The sequence below is a fragment of the Cervus canadensis genome, chromosome 11, assembly GCF_019320065.1.
Source record: "Cervus canadensis isolate Bull #8, Minnesota chromosome 11, ASM1932006v1, whole genome shotgun sequence".
NCBI lineage: Eukaryota > Metazoa > Chordata > Mammalia > Artiodactyla > Cervidae > Cervus > Cervus canadensis.
In genome coordinates this window covers 29,059,643-29,078,694 of record NC_057396.1, presented here as the reverse complement: position 1 = coordinate 29,078,694, position 19,052 = coordinate 29,059,643, and the positions used below count along the sequence as shown (strand labels likewise).

The following is a 19,052-nucleotide window of genomic DNA, read 5'->3' as shown; positions in this document are numbered from 1 at the left end:
AAGCCGACTTAGGAAGAGAAGAAAGGATGACACCGGTACCCGGGGTGCGGGGGTTGTGGGGCTCGGCCAGGCCCGGCCCCAGTCCCCATCAGCACACCTGTGCCTCCTATCTTGGGGTCCTTCCCATCTCCCTTCATTCTTCCACAGCACTTTTAGCATGAGTGTTTTTCTGTGCCTTGTGACCCAAAAGCCCTTAACTAGAACATACACCCAAGTAACGACAGGCCCCAGACAGAAAATCTGAGACTGCCTCCTTAATTCCTTTGTGCTGTCGGAGCGCAGCCGCCAAGCTCAACAAGGAACCGACAGGCAACAGACACCCGTCAGGCAACAAATCCACGGGCAATGGGCCCACAGAAGGACCGACTGATGCTGATCTAGTCCACTGTTTCCAGTCTTTTCTGTGGTTCAGCTTCCCAAAGAGAATGCCAGCTAGACTCCATACGATCCTCCACTGCACTCTCGAGAGAGAACGTTTGTGGACGCACAGTGACGGAGGTGTTTTCTATCCCCCGCATCCTTCTGGGAAGCAGACAGAGGAGCCCCAACAGAGGAAACCATTTCCTAACAGCTGAACATGTGGTACAATGACCAAGCAATGTGAAAGTCACGTAAACTAAGAAATGTGTGTTTTTCTTCTTGCCTATGACTACTCATAATCAAAACTAAATAGGGGCTTCCCTGGTGGTTCAGTAGTTAAGAATCCACCAGGGTTCGGTCCCTGATCCAGGAAGATCCCACATGTCACGGAGCGACTAAGATCCACGTGCCACAACTACCGCAGCCCACATGTCTAGAGACTGCACTCCTCAACAAGAGAAGCCGCCTCAACGAGAAGCCCGCTCACCACAACTAGAGAAAAGCCCAGCAAACAACAAAGACCCATGTGTGCTAAGTAGCTTCCGTCGTGTCTGACTCTCTGTGAGACCATGGACTAAAGCCTGCCAGGCTCCTCTGTCCATGGGATTCCCCAGGGAAGAATACTGGAGTAGACTGCCGTTTCCTCCTCCAAGGGATCTTCCCAACTCAGGGACTGAGCCCGTGTCTCTTACTTATGTCTCTTGCACTGGCAGCCATGTGTCTTCCCCACCTGGGAAGGCCAACAAACACCCAGCACAGCCAAAAATCCATAATTTTTTTTTAATTGGGGAAAATAAATGTAAACGCTGGGTAAAACTCAGCTGATAAAGAATCTTCAGTTGTGCCCTCTCAGGGACAGAGGACCCCACGAGAATCAAATCTAAGTAATCTGTTTCCAGCCAGCCACAGTTTAACCTATGCCATCCTGGCCTGCAGGTTGGGAAACAGGGTTCATTCATGACAATCGGTAATAAGACGAGTGACGACATACTCATAAGCCGCGAATGTGTTGGCATCTCCTCGGTGTTTAACTGGCGTAAACTATACATAAAAAATAAAATTCCTCATGATAAAGCAACAGTGTTGCTTTAGTGCTAAGGATCCAAGAGCACAAGGCATTACCAAGTGGATAAAACACACAAAACCAGGGGGAGATCTGTTTGATGAAACACTCAAAGGGGTCTGCAACAGACTCCATCAACCCACAGGCGGGACCATCACACTGAATAACCTGCTGATGGGAGCAGAAATGCCAGGAACCAGCTCCCTCTCATCTGTTCCGTGGGCAGATGCCTGTCCCTGTATCTCAAATGCACCTGCCGTGGGCTGCAGGAGGGAATGCCGAGCTGCCAGTAACAAAAACAACCCCATCTGGGGCTCTGGAACATGTTCTTTGTCTTCAAAGGACACCATGTCATTCGACGTTCCAAGAAATTGAACAATAATAGAATATTTAACAAATACTCATCGACAGGAGTATTTTCACATGGACTCTGTGAAACAGCATCAGTGATATTTTCACATGCAATTGGTTAAGTGTTTCCACCCAAAGAAGAAAACTGAAAGTACAGAACCCAAAGGGAGCTGCAGTATTCCTGGAGACTGGCCCCCACAGGCATGAATGAAACTGTAATCTGAGGGGCACAGCCAGGGACAAACCCCAAACCAGGCAACCAAGTCACTGATCCTAAAGGAGTAGGCAGGGCAGGCACGTGTGGGCAGGTCCAAAGCTATGGCACAGGACTTCCCTGGTGGGCCAGTGACTAAGACTCTGCACTCCTAATGCATGGGGCCCAGGTTCAATCCCTGGTCAGAGAACTAGATCCCACATGCTGCAACTAAAGACCCTGTGAGCTGCAACTAAGACCTGGGACAGCCAAATGAATGAATGAAGAAATAAACAAATGTATATCTATTTTTTTAAATAAACACACAAAGCCACAGTACAGAAAATGGGGGCACTGATCACAGAGAAGCTGGGAGAACATGAAGGAAGATGAGGCAGAGTTCCATCAGAACACAGCCAAAGACCCCTTCCCTAGGACACCACAGTCTTGTGTGGGCCAGGTGGGTCGTTTGAAGACTGGACAGCTGACAGCCTCCGTCTCCAAAGACGTCCCTTTCGAAGACCAAACGTTTAGCCCCGAGAAGCCTTCACTGGACATACCCAGGACATTTACAGATTTCCTCTTTGGAAAATTCCTCCAGAACCCTCTGAGGAGCCAACACTGCTATTATCTGGCTTAACCATCCACACACTCGACAATATCAAAATCAGATCCACCCCGTATGGTAAATAGTTACCCTCATGATAGATATTGAAAACTATGTGTTTACTGCAGGCTCTGAAGGAACATTCCAAGAACTCCAAAACAGTTTAACCCATTGCAGCATCAACTTAATATACCAGTAGCCCTGCTGAGAGAGTTGTTTAAAGAAAAGAACACTCTCTATGAAGAGTAAATTCCAGGAACACTGTGTAACAAACAACCAGGTGTGAAGACAAAAAAAAGCACCTGTTTATAACTAAATATTCTAAACTGACAAACACTGCAAGTGAACAAAATTCTCATCATCCTAAACAAGAATCCACTAAAACTTATGACTTCTAAATCACTGTCGTACACCAGGGCACTGCTAATCCAACAACAGGTGAGAGATGGAACAGAGCCTGGTGGTTTCTTGGAAGTTCAAGCTCTGAAGTCAACTAGCTGCTGCTGCTGCTAAGTCACTTCAGTCGTGTCCGACTCTGTGTGACCCCATAGACGGCAGCCCAGCAGGCTCCCCCGTCCCTGGAATTCTCCAGGCAAGAACACTGGAGTGGGTTGCCATTTCCTTCTCCAGTGCATGAAAGTGAAAAGTGAAAGTGAAGTCACTCAGTCGTGTCCGACTCTTAGCGACCTCATGGACTGCAGCCTACCAGGCTCCTCCATCCATGGGATTTTCCAGGCAAGAGTACTGGAGTGGGGTGCCATTGCCTTCTCTGGAAGTCAACTAGGCCATGGTTCAAATTCTCACCACTAACTAAATGTGTGATGGAGAGAAGTTACTGAACCTGATCTCTGGGTTCTCATCTGTAAAATGGAACTATTAATAATACACATGGACTTGGGGGAAACTGTTAAATCATGACAACTCTGATATGACCCCATGGACTGAAGCCCGCCAGGCTCCTCTGTCCAAAGGATTTCCCAGGCAAGAATACTGGAGTGGGTTGCCATTTCCTTCTCCAACCTGAGGTTATACAAGCCCACTAAGGAAATCAGTGTGGTGCTTATGACACAGCAAAATCCCTTAGAGTATATCCTTTATCACTGCTGTTATTATCTTACACATGGCTTGTACAAAGTCCTGGATGTCAGGAGCAGACAACAGAGGTAATAAAGCTTGCCTGGCACTGGGGATTGCCAATACTGTCATAAATTTGCAACACTCTCAAAGTCCAATGGAGCAGGCAGGATGGAGCAAACAAGTTCACGGTCAAGAGGCACCCACTGCAAACAGGCAGTGCTGGCAGCCAGAGGCCACTGCAAACGCTTTAACTCATACAGGCCTGAGAGATGACAAACGTGCTTCCCTGGCCTTGCATCTGTGGGCAGGGGGTCCCCCAGAGGCAGGAGACAGGCCAGTATTTCCCCCTTATGTCTTATTTAAATTAGCCAGAGTAGCCTCCAGGTCACAGGGGTGACAGCATAGCAGCTGGGATAAAGTGACCAGCCAAGACTGTGGGTGGGAAACCGGGTTCTCCAGTCCATCTGAACACGGAGTTGCAAAATCTGAGGCTGTGTGCTCAGCCAACAGGTGCTCACAAGCACATGTCAAAACACAGACCTGCTCTTCCAGATGGAGAGGTAACCTGGAGAAACCTTGATTGTTCCCTTGGCTTGCCGGCGGGGCAGATCAGTTGGGGTGGGTGTCCTCCGTCAAAAGCCCTGAGATTTCAACCACTAGAGCTGGAAAGCAGGATTCCTCTCTCCCTATCTCATTTATTTCTTTTGTGTTTTTTTTTTTTTGGTGTGTGTCTCCTTCTCCCTATTTCAAAGCAGGCACCTCCTCTAGGAAAGAATGTGACTTCTTCGTTTTATGGCAGAACTGGAACAAAAAACCTAGCTCCTAAATAAGAGAGGGGCCTTTGGGAAAGGTAATTCATATGTGAGATTCCATTCCCTAATCGAGCAACCACGATCATAATACCAGCCCTGCCCACCTCACAGGTCAGCTGCGAAGGCACAATAATAATACAGACTTCCATCTCTAGGATTCTTTATAGTTTTCTAAGTGTGTTCTCATGCTCCCTTCTCCAGTCCCAAAAGCACAGCAGTGACATCTATAACCGTATTACTTCCCCTGAGAGTCAATTTTCTCTTAGCACGGAGCCAGCCAAAAACCACAAGACAACATCAACGTTCTAGTTCAAAACAGGAAACTTAGCAGTCTATCAATAAAGGGCCGTCAGCAGACCCAGGATGCTACTGAGTCCTGCTAAGATAAAGAAGGTTCTTCTTAAAGGGACTATTCTTCTGGGTTGGGGAGGGGCGGGCAGGGGCCCTGATCCCTCTCCTCCATAATTAATATTGTGACTGGAAGATCAACAAAGGGAACGGGCAATGAAGAAGGAAGAAGGTGTCCTACTGAATGGTCTCAGAGCCCAGGACAGCCAGGCAGAGCCTAGCAACAGGTCTTGAAGCCTCACCCCACCATCTTTCAGATACTCAGACATTCTCTACAGCCCCTGGTAAGGCTTCCCTGGCCCCATCCCTTCTTCTTTCAGCAACTATGAAGTGAGCAGTGACTGACTGCTGGGCACTGGTAAGATTACTGAGCAAAAAAAAAAAAAAGAAGAACCTCCTTCTTCATGGGGTTTAGAGTTTCATGGTAAGGACAAGAAATAAGTCATCCTATAACTAGACTCTGCCACGCAAGAGCAGCAGGTTTCAATGAGTGATCTGTCATCTGAGGGACCAGAGAAGACTGGACTCCTATCAGAAACCAGCAATTGGCTGTGCACCAGCACAGCATGGCTCCCTGTCCGGGTGCCAAATGGGGATGCAGCGCACGCTGGGCCTCTCGGGCTGCAGGAGGAGCCACACCGCCCAGCAGTCAGGGGCCAGAGGCAGGAGGAGGGTGTAATTACCCACCAAACACCAGCGTTCCAGGCAAGCAAAGACACGCTGTCTTCCAGCTGTTTGTGTTTCATTAGAAAATAAATTAAGATGTCATTAGGAAGAAATTAAATAATGTGCATGTTGTCGTGACAACAAAGACACAGGCTGCCAGACCCTGCTTCAGCAGGGATTGCCCACACCCAGCCCCTTCCGAGAGATCCATGCAACAGAGATGGAAGAGGGCATGCTGCCTTACCAGTTGTCTTGCCCCGGTAGAAAATCTTCAAGTCCATGGGCCCCGTAAGCCGGCTCGCCAGAATGGCCATGTCGGACCCGCTGTACTTGGAAGCTCGGAAGATGCTAAGCTGTGACCAGTCATCCCAGTATATCTCATTCTAAAAAGAAAACCTTCACTCGTTAGTCAGTTCTTCTGTCTTTCACTCAGAACCCGAATTGAGAACAAGAACTCCATTTGGAGTGGACACCTAACATTCATTGGATGAATGATCAGCGTGAGCAAGATGCCAGTTAAAGGCAGGAATCAGTGCTTTTATCCAAACCTCACCAAATATCCACACTGAAGGAACCGCCCCAAAGAAACTATCCAATGAGCGTTCTAGTTTGACCACAAGCTCAACCCTTGAGTTCAAAATCTGAAGAACTACTTTATGTTGCAAGGTTGAAGCACAAGTGACAAGGCCCCCAGGAGGCAGGGTGGGGCTCATCTCAAGACAACAGGGAATGAAGAGAGCAATCTTCACAACAGACCACAAGTCAGAGCCAATCGGAGGCTACCAACACTGAAGGGCAAGCCAGGAATTTTCATGGGATGCAATCTTGAATTTCAACCTTCTGAATGAGAATGATAAGCACCCTGGATCCCTGGCAGCTGGGTCTGGAATCCCTCCCTAGGGGCCGAAAGAAACTGCCTCCAATTCAGAAACGAGCTGATTTTCTACAAGTTCGATAAGCATCTCAGTAAAAACCCACAGACAGCAGGCTCCTTGCCTCAGTCTGCTCCTCGCCTACATAAACAGGTTGCCCAATGCTGGTAACAGGTGAGGTCCCACCTTAAAGACAGCAATAGCGTAGGGGTGCGGGAGGTTGTCCAGGATGACGGAACGCTGCTGGCCGCTGAAAGTGATCCGCTCAATGCAGTCCAGGTAGGCATCCGTCCAGTAGATCCACTGCTCGTCCACGGCGATGCCGTTGGGCCACTTCACATCCTCTGATACAAGGCGGTAGGCAGCTGAACCATCCATGTTGCTCCGGTAAATGCCAGGCCTCAGGTCCCCCCAGTCGGTCCAGAACATCACCCTGGGTGAAACCAGGGAAAAACACACATCCCATCAGAACGGGGAGTGTGCATGCTCAGTTGCTCAGTCATGTCTGACTCTTTGAGACCCCATGGACCACAGCCTACCAGGCTCCTCTGTCCGTGGGATTCTCCAGGCAAGAATACTGGAGTGGATTGCCACGCCCTCCTCCAGGGGATCTTCCCAATCCAGGGATGGAACCTGCATCAGTTACACTCTGGCAGATTGTTTACTGCTGAGCCATTGGGGAAAGAATGGGGAGATGGATGCTCAAATACTACTCCAAAGTGGCAAGCAGTTAGTTCAGCCAGTTAGTTCAGCCTTGATGTTGTAATCTCTGATTATACTACTTAAAGCCAGTTAACTACCTGACCCAGAAATTCTTCTACTGGAATTTATCTATGGGTAGAATCAAGTTATGCAAAGAGAGTGTACAAACATGTTCATCATCAGCAATGTTCACATTTGTTGTTGTTTAGCCATTAAATTGTGTCAAACTCTTTGCAACCCCATGGACAGTAGCCCACCACGCTTCTCTGTCCATGGGACTTCCCAGTCAAGAATACTGGAGTAGGTTGCCATTTCCTTCTCCAGGGAATCTTCCTGACCCAGGGATCAAGCCTAGGTCTCCTGAATTGTAGGCAGATTCCTTACCACTGAGTCACCGGGGAAGCCCATTGTTCACACTAGCAAAATATATACATATACAGGTAGGAGTGCATACAAATATATATATTTAAGTGTGTGTATGTGTGTGTGTGTGTGTATGTATACACAAAAATATCAATCTGTAAAGTGTTATATTATGGAGTAAAACGTCTAAAGACCTACATGCGTTCAGATTAAAAAATCTTCCAACCATATTAATATTTTTAAAACATGCATGCAGAATAGTAAATATCCTATGATCCTCCTTGATGCATGTGTGTACATATGTGTGTCTGTGTGTTAAAGGGTGTACACCTGTACATGGGTAAAAATAAACTCTGAATGAGACACAAGAAACTATTAACCATGATTACCTCTAGAAAATGTGAAAGCGAAAAGAAGAAACAAATATTTTTCATTTCATAAATTTCTACTTTCTTTTAATATTTTTAACCAAGTGCATATATCACTTTCAGAGTTTTCTTTTAAAAACTGATCTCTCAATCATAAATGCTAGAAAGCCTAATCCAGAATTTCCCCTTTTAGGTATGTTTCCTTAAGTTAGCAATAAATTAATAAGAAGCACCTCTGCCTTTCCCACTTTCCAGTTTGCATATAAACTGCTGGTAAGAAAACACAGGCTGGGGGCAGGAAAAAGAAGGAATGGTTTAAATATTTGTATCACATGTGAAACTCAAGATAAAGCCTCCTTACAATATTCAAGCAGGGCTGACTATGTCCAGAGAGACTTTAAATATTACTTTCTGCTAGGGAAACACCCCACAGCTGCGAGACATCTGGGCACCTAAAAAGACTTCGATGCTTGCTAACAGAAAGGAGATGGAGTTTGCTGCCCAGGAGGACTAAGCTCCGGTTCCAAGACTTGCAGGTCCTAGATTACTTCAATCAGAATGATCAGAAACAAGTTTTTGTCCAGCAGTTTGCATTTGCAGGAGATTCTGTGGCAGCCCTGGACCCACACGGATCTTCTCTGGGACCACACTTACCCATCTTGCGGCACGAGGACCAGAGCCCTGGGTCGATCAAGCACAGAGGCATTGACAATGGTGAGGCGGAAGTCACCGTCTGGATGCCCCACCTGACAAATAAAGGAGGGGGAAAGGCTAAGAGGGGTCTGAGCTCCTTATAAGGCCCACGCTGCAAACTTTCCTTCTTGGTTCCCGCCTACAGTCCTCCATGGTGGCCAGATTCCCCTGCAGACTGATTTGGGAAACTTGCGCCCCTCTCCAGCCAGACTGAGTTGTTCCCTCCTCTGGCTCAGGCAGCAATTCTCACAGGGTCTGACAGTTCTGGGGGTGTGATGACCTGCACAAAGTGCGTGCTCGCTGCGTGTGTATCTACTCCACCCGCCTCCACCACTCCCAGCTCCAAAGCCACCAACATCTCTGCTTCATCCATAAAACACTCAGTGTCACTACCTCACCAATCAGAGTCCCCACATTCTCTTCTCTCCACATTCTCTCTCCCCCACATCAGCCCCTACAGCCTCAGGGAGACTGGTCCCCTCAGGGATCCCCAAGCCTGATATACCCACTCCTGTCTGCTCCTGCCATGTATCCCCCCAAGACCTGTCCTCTGCCTTCTAATCAAATCCTATCCTTCCTTCCAAATACCCCGCCAGGCCCAACTCCTCTGCTACCCTTTCTGATCCACCTTGATCAATGGGCATCCATAGTTCTCATCACTGACTCTTCTTTCACCATTTCACACCCAGTATTTGAGTTTATACTGTGAGCCTATAGACACTCAAGCTTTACCCGCATCCTTCTAGCAAAGCGCTGAGCACATTCAATTAAAAGAGAGAGGAAGAGTAATGACAAGACCACCAACGCACGGCTCAGAATGTGCCCAGTGCTATGCATCCTTCCACCCTTTCTCTCAACCGTCCCATGAGGGGAACACTCCGATGATCCCTGCTCGGTCAGAGCTCAGCTCAGATGTCACCTCCAAGACACCTCCTCTTCCCTGTCACGCAATCACATATCCTGTGTGATGTTCACTGCAGCACACAGCACCAACAGGACAGATGGACCTATTTCTTTGTTATTTTGCTTCCTCCACTAAAACCTAATCTCCCAGCACAGGGACCTGCATGCCTTGCCTCCTGCTGTATCATCATGATCTAAAACCAGACCCGTCACACCGTGCGCTGGGACGCGGCACCTGCCAAGTGACTGACTGAACAACGGGATCTTCATCTTACGGACAAAGAAACTGAAGCCGAGAGGGGATCAGATACTTGCCTGAGTCATTCAGCTACCAGAATAAGGACTAGGGGACTCCTCTGGGGGTCCAGTGGCCAAGATCTCAAACTCCCAATGCAGGGGGCCGGGGTTCAATCCTTGGTCAGGGAACTAGATCCCACATGTTGTAACTAAGAGTTCACATGCCTCAACTAAAGATCCTGCAGGCTGCAACGAAAGAAGACCCTGAGTGCTGCAACTAAGATCTGGTGCAGTCGAATAAATAAAAATAAATACTTTTTTTTTAAACTAAAAAAAAAAAGGGATAAAGACTGAACCCAGGTCCATCTCTCAAGTTTGTGGCTTTTGCTGTGTGATTTGTCCTGTCTCTCTGGGTCTCCCTGTTTCTACTTCGCCTTCCACATAACCCACAAGTCATGCCTCCCGAAAGGTCAGCATAAAGAGGTGTTGAGATGGTGCCCCAGGGCCCCAATAGCAATATGCAGGAGTTGAGCATGCCTAGGAGCCCATGATCTCTTACCCCTCTCAGCCCTGCAGAGCTCAGGTGCAGACAGGTGGAGTGAGGAGGTGAGAGGACCTACCTTACAGGGCACCTGAGAAGTGAATCAGAGAATTCATGCAAAGTGGTTCCAGCAGAGAACGACCACATGAGGGTGGCAGTCACAGAATTATCTTCATCACACTAACAGCATTTAGTACTGGAGTGTGGATGTTACGGCTTTATAGTAATGCTACGGTATCACTATCATTACGGTTACTACGCTATGCTGCTGCTAGCCCCAATACAAGTACTCAGGTATCTTAATGAAATCTCTATTTGACAGACGCAGGCGTCCTGTTTGCACATGGGACCACCTTTCTCTGCAATTCTCAGGGAATCTCCAGAGGAGCTGGACACACTGGCTTCCCACTCTGTGGCAAATCTGGCTCCCAGCCCAGCACCTCCCTGCTTGCTTAATCCCAGACAGCACGGAAGGCACATACCTCAATCTTTTTGAAGCCAGAATCCACCCAGTAAAGTAACTGGCTGAGGGGTTCAAAAGCCAAGGCTTCTACTGTCTCCAGGCCAGAATTGAAGATCACCTCCTGCCCCGAACTCCCATTCAAACAGAGGCGCTGAAGAGACAGAAAAGAAGAAACATTGTGAAATGTTCACATGATCTCCAGCCAAATCGGTTCCATCGATGGGAACCTGTTTATTCAACTGGCTTGACTGGCAAGGGCGGAGATGTTTTCTATTCGCCAGTATTCCAGATGCATGAAGCCGTTTTTCACTAAAAGCATTTTTTAAATGGATTACAGCTTCCTGTTTGAAGCAGGATAACTTAACAGAACCGAGTCGTTTATATCTTCCTGCATGATGGTCATGAACACTGGTCACTGAGCTACGTTGTATCACAATAATGAGGTAGAGATGACCAAGATGCATGAGCCTGCTTGCTTTTAAAATAAATGAAACCGGATTGCTGTTATTTTTAAGATCCTGTGTCTGCTTTTTATAGTCTTTCCTCCCTCAGAGGCTCCAAGCCATCAGGTGCTACCGCTTGGACAGCCACGGGCAGCAGCCACTGCCTCCCCCTCCCCCACCTCCCTGTCCCCTCCTCGAGTAGCCAGGCCCTGTGAAATTTCTACTGGGTTGGAAGTCCAGATAAAACTTGTTAGAACTGCTTTTATAAAAGGATTAAACAGGCAATGAAAAAAGATCAAACAGGTCTCTTTAAAATGCACGGGTCTGCAAGTATGGCCATTTATCTGGCCTGCCCAGCGATCTTTACAGCTTACTTTCTGGTTCTTGACTGTGCTTGGAATAGCTGAAGTGGATAATTACGTGAACTACAGAGAAGTCAAGAGTTACTATATCAGGGCTTGAAAACAAGGACACACACAAGGCAGTGGCTATGATAGGAGGGACAAAGAGGGCTACATACTTAGCCCTAAAATCTTCCCAGCAGGAAAAGGGAGACCTCACTTACAAGCAGAAATGCAGATTTGAGGGCTCCCTTTGTTTTCCCTACAAGGGACAGAGGTAGGCAGGGAAAGAAAACTGAAAAGTGTCATCCATTGGCTCTGAGATAAAACTTAAAAACCTCAAATACCCATCTCCTCAGAACACTCTGAAACAGGTTTACCAGGACTCAGCAGTCACAAGGCAGGGCCCCCACGAGCAGACCCAGGGAGGACGCACCTGGATGACGTCCAAGGCCAGGTCGGACCAGTACAAGCAGTTGCGCTCATAGTCGAAGTCCAGGGCCACCGCTGACCGCAGCCCGCTGAGGGGCAACTGCTCGGTGGCCCCGGAGGCCAGGTCGTAGCGATGAATGGACTTGCGCATGGCGTACAAGATGAACTCGTTCTCCTCTGCAGACACACAAGACAAGAGCTGGTTGGGCCTGGGGGTGCTGGAGGGGTCCTCGCACGTCTAACCTACCTCTTTCTCACCCGTGAGCCTCAGAGCCATGGATGGCACAAGGCGTGGATCAAGTGAGAACTTAGGGATCGTGACTTAGAAGGAGGGCAAAGCAATAACATTTCTGCCTTGACTAAGTTACTCAGACATCCATGAATCTCTGCTTTTTGCTGCTATTTTTTCCCCCCAAATCTGTGTCCTCCCCTGCCCTCCATAGTAGGCATGCTCCAATATCCAGCTTCAGAGCTCAACCTCAAAGTTTTGGTCACATATGAAAATAGTCACACCACTCAGCACGTTCCTCCTCATCACAGGATGGACTGCATCATGTGGCACAGTAATCTCACGGACTAGGGAATTTGAGTCACTGAAGACTTATAGCTAAGTTTTCTAACCTATTTGCTCACCCATTCAATATCGTTTATAAAGACACAGAGCAATCATATCAACCTATTCTATTTTCAAAGTAATAATACATATGTTCCTGGCCACCTACAGAATGTATTACAACACAATCATCATGAAGATTCTACTTCTACTTAAATACTTACACAACATACATACTATGTACCAGGAATTGTTTGACCCCAGTAACAACTGTATAATGGGCTTCCCTGGTGGCTCAGACATTAAAGAATCTGCCTGCAATGCAGGAGACCCAGGTTCAGTCCCTGGGTTGGGAAGATCCCCTGGAGAACAGAATGGCAATCCATTCCAGTATTCTTGCCAGGAGACTCTATGGACAGAGGAGCCAAGTGGGCTACAGTCCACGGGGTTGCAAAGAGTCAGAGATAACTAAATGAGTTTGAAAGAGAGAGAGAACACCTGTTTAATGGAAGAACTATTAACTCAACTCTACACATAAGAAAGCTGAGACCAGGGGTTAAGTAACCCATGCAAGGTCACGTAACTGGTAAGTGGCCGAACCAAGAACCGACCTCCAGTGGTCTGGATCCAGAGTCTAAGCTTTAACACCCAAGGCTGTCTCTTGCAATATAGGCACCAATCTCTCAAGACAGAGAAACAGAAGCTCAGAGTGCTTGAGAAACTGATTTAATGTCAGACAGCTAAGAACAGGAAGAGCTGGTGTTCTTGGTGGTCTCTCTCTTCCTCTTAGGGACCGGCCCGGAAAACATCTGGAGTTTCCCAAGAGAATGAAAATTAGCAACACACCCGCATCCATTTCCGAAGTGTCCACTGTGACAATATATTGCATCTGCAAGTGACAAATCTGGATCCCTCTGCTGCAAGCTTGCATGGTGATGGTTGTTATTTTTCTCTCTCTCTCATTCCTTTCTTTAAACATATGTTAGCCACCTCTGCTTTATAAAGCTCCAATATAAATAATGCACTCAAAAACTTAAATCTACCTATAATTTTTTTTTTTAACCAAAGGTAAATCTGCCCTCTTTTCCTTTGGTCTCACTTCAAAAGGATCTAAGCCAGCACATGATAACGAATCACTCCCTTTGGTTTTCAAGAAAACCATCCCACTGTAATTCCCAGGAGACCCTGCAGTCAGATGAAAAGTGCTGAGTTTGTAAAAATGCTGGAATGACAGACTTGTTGCGGCAGTGCCACATGGAGCTGTGGAGACGCATTCATAGCAGCAAGCCCTTTGCCCCACCTCTCCCCAGCATTTAGAAACCTCACTCTGTTGCTTTGGGATTTTTTCTTCTAACTGACAGTGCCTTTTGAGTCCAGAAACACCCACCTTAGGATGTGGTGTAGAGAAACAGACAGCATGTTGTGTGTTAGAAAAGAAATAGAATCGGTCAATCCCAGGCATCCATAAGCCCAGCCTAGAAATGTATGTCACTGTCCTAATCTCAAAGGAAGAAAAATGTCTTCACTTTTAAAAATCCTTCCAGATGACCAGATTATCTCATCTTTACAAACATATTATGGTTCCATGTTAGTTCTATGAAACATCTTTTCCTTTCTTGGTACATTCCTGCCTCTGCTCCATGCTTTAAAAAAAAAAAAATTTAGAAGGTAGCCTACCCTACCCTACCACCTTCCCTGGTAACTCAGACAGTAAAGCATCTGCCTAGAATGAGGGAGACCAGGGTTTGAACCCTGCGTCAGGAACATCTTCTGAAGAAGCAAATGGCAACCCATTCCAGTACTCTTGCCTGGGAAATCCCATGGACCGAGAAGCATAGTAGGCTACAGTCCACGGGGTCACAAACAGCTGGACACAAGACGGCTGAGCGACTTCACTTCACTCACTACCCTACAAGGGCTTCCTAGGTGGCCAATGCAGGAGATATAAGAGGCGCAGGTTTGATTTCTAGGTCAGGTCAGGAAGATCCCCTGGAGAAGGGCATGGCAATCCACTCCAGTATTCTTGCCTGGAGAATTCCATGGACAGAGGAGCCTAGCAGGCTATGGTCCATGGGGTCACTTAAGTGACTTAGCATGCATATACACTACACCACAAAGGAGACTTTTTCCACTTATTCCCTATTCTATCCTCTCCTATCAGAAGAGAAAACAGCTTTCCGACCACTTCAGACAGCTCTAAACAAACTGTTTTGTCCCTCGCTGACATCTTCAGACATATTTATCACCAAAGTACATGCTCCAGCCCCTTATGAGCAATCACTCAAACCCTGCTCACCCAGGCCCTCATCAATAACAGCTCTCGTGAGGGGACTATATGAGTATTATCTGCTTGTTTGTGGTAATCTGCTGAAGCCGTGTTCTTTTAAAGTCTCCACGGTGAGGGATGTTAATTACTTGGGTAACGATGGAAGATTAAATTAAGGGACTAATGAGCTTAGCATGAAAAACACCAGGGTGAGCTGGCAAACAGTGAGCAAGCGAGAGTGCTGTTCTTCCCCTCCCACGAAGGACGAGGTGGTTCTCTCATGATTCACGTGGTGCTGACGGCTGTTCCACTGGATGCCACCTCTGCTGAGGGAGTCTGCTCTAATCACATACCTTTCCCAAAAGGCAGGAGCAGGAGGGAGGGCTCAGAGGGAAGAGAAGCCCTACATGAATAAGACTAGAAACAGAGCAAAGAAAGAAAAGGTGCCAAGAGATCAGCTCTTCATTAAGGTATCATAATTTCACGTGTGTGTGCGTGCATGCATGCTAAGTCGCATCAGTCGTGTCCGACCCTGTGAACTGTAGCCCACCAGGTTCCTCTGTCCATGGGATTCTCCAGGCAAGAATATTGGAGTGGACTGCCAAGCCCTCCTCCAGGGGATCTTCCCAGTATATTACAAATACCTCAACATGAACCATCACCACCGAATCAGCTTAAAATATTTGGGACATGCTAGATCTTAACAGCATATTCACTGCTCCAAGGTTTCTCCTAATGAGCCTGCATAAGGATGCATGCTCAAAGAATGGGCATGATGCTTGAGAGATGGTCAAGGGATAGCATGGGGCTTAGAGTCTGAACTTTAGCTCTGTCACTGACCAGATATGAGACCTTAAATAAACTGTTTGACTCTCTCCTCTAAACATGCTTCTTCATATTAAAAAGAATGGAGCTAATAATAATATCTGCTTCATTGGGTAGTTATAGAGATTAAATTGATAACACATGGAAAAGTGAACTAAAATGTGTAAAATTCCATTAAAATATCAGTCATAATTATCACTACAAAAATGAAGACAGACCACTTAGCTACTTCCCAGAAAGCCATGAGTCTGATTCTATGACAAATGGATCAAGAAGCAGCAGAAGACCTATGGGTGCCCCTCAGCACCCCCTCGCCTAACACACAACAGATGCCACATAAACATCTTTCAACGAACAAACGGGATTTCCCTCCAACATCTTCCATTCCTATAAAAGGATAAGGCCATAAATAAATGTCATTTAGAGACCACACTTTGGGGCAGACAGGAGTTCTGTGAGGCCTGTAATCTCCCTTCTTTCTCTCCATGAAGTTGGAAGAGCCGGAAAGATCACAGTAACATTTCAACAATGTCTCGACGAGACAAAGGGAAAAAAGCACATCTCTTACCTGCCAAGGGGCACGGCACCAGCTCTCCTTCCAGGCGCATTTCGACATCTCCTCCACTGCAGGTGTCCCCAGAAATCTTCCGATAGCTGTCACCGCCCCCCCCAAAAGCAAGAAGTCAGAAACATCAAAGTACAGTCAAGAAGGAACATGGACATTAGAGCTTAACTATTCATTTTCCTACAGAGCAAGTAGGAGGATGTTGACTCACTCTGAACTGCTTCTGTCTGTAAAGCAATTAGGCAGCCCAACATTCTGAAGCATGGTCCTAAGTGGGCTTCACATATACTGTTGACCCTTGAACAACTTGAAGGTTAGGGGCACTGACACCCCTCCAACAGGTAAATATCTGCATAACTGCTCTCTCTCCCTCAAAATCAAAGGAATTCATAAATGACTCACCCAAAGGTAGGAAACTCAGTCAGTCTGAAGAGAATTGGGACTAGAATCCTAGTTCTTTTGATTCTATGTATTGTGATCTATAATCAATCACAAACATTTCCCCACACTTAAATTAAGATCTGTAAAATGAAAATACGGGTACTGTATTTATTGATTAAATTCCACCTATAAGTGGACCCGTGCATTTCAAATATGTATTGTCCCAGGGTCAACCATATCTCTTCAACATGCCACTCTGAAGACACGCATTGGCTGAAGTTTATGACTTAAGAAGCAACTGGAATTTCAGAGAAGCTTGCAGACTTGCACTGTTTCCCCATGGGGGGTGGGGTAGGGAGAAGAGTTTGTGAACGGCACAATGTTAAATTTTGTGCAAGCTACCTGAAAGATGCTAATGTGGAATTCTGTCATTGAGAGCATGAAAGGAACCCAGGCGGGCCCCTACACTCCCCATGCCAAGCAGACCTGATGTACCCTGGACACGGCAACCACGACGTACCCTCTGGTTCTCCTGTAAGTAGAACCCACGGGACAAGGCACGGGAGGGGCGTATGAATTCCCAGAAAACTCCGGATCCGGAACACAGACCTCCAGGGACAGATCTTCACTCATCTTGAAGCCGAAGTCACTGAAAAGACAGTCGGGGCTTGTCAAGGCCATTGGTTTACACACTTCAGGTATTTAAGCCCCTCCCGTGTGACATCTACTCTATTGCCCCACACCAGCTTCATAAATCACTTAGGGACTTCCCTGGTGATGTAGTGGTTAAGAATCCACCTTGCAAGGCAGGGGATATGGGTTCGATCCCTGGTCTGGGAACTAGGATCCCACATGCCGCAGTGCAACCAAGCCCTTGGGCCACAACTACCAAGTCTGAGCACTGCAACTAGAGAGAGAGTCAGTGTCCTGCAACAAAGACTGCACATGTCACAACCAAGATCCAACAATGCTAAATAAACACCTAAATATATACATATTTAAGTTACTTAACGTGTCCCTTTAACAAATACTCACTTTTATACACCAGTACATTTCAAAAAAACTTTATATCAGAGCCATAATTGGAAAACCACTATCCACACCATAAATAGACAAAAACGAGACAGATCATGATATCCAAAACAAAATAATACTGCATTTTTTAGCTGGATCCAGTTCCCCATCCAGACTCTGGGCCTGCCCTCTCTTTGTTAAAACGGATTAGCAATTGTGAAAAGTCTGCTGCATCTCACCCAGTGAGACTTTCTCCTTGACACTATTGGGAGAATTAAGAGAGAAATTTAAAAGAATAGTCTTTTTTCAGACAACCTCTTTAACAAGTGGTGCTGGGAAAACTGGTCAACCACTTGTAAAAGAATGAAACTAGAACACTTTCTAACACCATACACAAAAATAAACTCAAAATGGATTAAAGATCTAAATGTAAGACCAGAAACTATAAAACTCCTAGAGGAGAACATAGGCAAAACACTCTCCGACATAAACCACAGCAAGATCCTCTATGACCCACCTCCCAGAATACTGGAAATAAAAGCAAAACTAAACAAATGGGACCTAATGAAACTTAAAAGCTTTTGCACAACAAAGGAAACTATAAGCAAGGTGAAAAGACAGCCCTCAGAATGGGAGAAAATAATAGCAAACGAAGCAACAGACAAAGGATTAATCTCAAAAATATACAAGCAACTCCTCCAGCTCAATTCCAGAAAAATAAATGACCCAATCAAAAAATGGGCCAAAGAACTAAACAGACATTTCTCCAAAGAAGACATACAGATGGCTAACAAACACATGAAAAGATGCTCAACATCACTCATTATCAGAGAAATGCAAATCAAAACCACAATGAGGTACCATTACACGCCAGTCAGGATGCTGCTATCCAAAAGTCTACAAGCAATAAATGCTGGAGAGGGTGTGGAGAAAAGGGAACCCTCTTACACTGTTGGTGGGAATGCAAACTAATACAGCCGCTATGGAAAACAGTGTGGAGATTCCTTAAAAAACTGGAAATAGACCTGCCATATGACCCAGCAATCCCACTTCTGGGCATACACACTGAGGAAACCAGATCTGAAAGAGACACATGCACCCCAATGTTCATCGCAGCACTGTTTATAATAGCCAGGACATGGAAGCAACCTAGATGCCCATCAGCAGATGAATGGATAAGGAAGCTGTGGTACATATACACCATGGAATATTACTCAGCCGTTAAAAAGAATTCATTTGAACCAGTCCTAATGAGATGGATGAAACTGGAGCCCATTATACAGAGTGAAGTAAGCCAGAAAGATAAAGAACATTACAGCATACTAACACATATATATGGAATTTAGAAAGATAGTAACGATAACCCTATATGCAAAACAGAAAAAGAGACACAGAAATACAGAACAGACTTTTGAACTCTGTGGGAGAAGGTGAGGGTGGGATATTTCAAAAGAACAGCATGTATACTATCTATGGTGAAATAGATCACCAGCCCAGGTGGGAAGCATGAGACAAGTGCTCGGGCCTGGTGCACTGGGAAGACCCAGAGGAATCGGGTGGAGAGGGAGGTGGGAGCGGGGATCGGGATGGGGAATACGTGTAAATCTATGGCT

At 46.4% G+C, this 19,052-nt stretch overlaps 1 protein-coding gene across 1 annotated transcript in view; it reads right to left on the bottom strand.

Moving 5' to 3' along the window:
- SORL1 (sortilin related receptor 1) overlaps positions 1–19,052 on the bottom strand; it is a 159,459-nt gene that overhangs the window by 59,768 nt on the left and 80,639 nt on the right. Inside the window, exons 15-21 of the mRNA XM_043481534.1 lie at positions 16,946–17,074; positions 16,048–16,133; positions 11,840–12,012; positions 10,639–10,770; positions 8,437–8,528; positions 6,536–6,782; positions 5,722–5,860 (exon numbers count right to left, since the gene is read on the bottom strand). Coding sequence (XP_043337469.1) covers positions 5,722–5,860; positions 6,536–6,782; positions 8,437–8,528; positions 10,639–10,770; positions 11,840–12,012; positions 16,048–16,133; positions 16,946–17,074 — 998 coding nt within the window. The remainder of the gene's footprint in view (positions 1–5,721; positions 5,861–6,535; positions 6,783–8,436; positions 8,529–10,638; positions 10,771–11,839; positions 12,013–16,047; positions 16,134–16,945; positions 17,075–19,052) is intronic.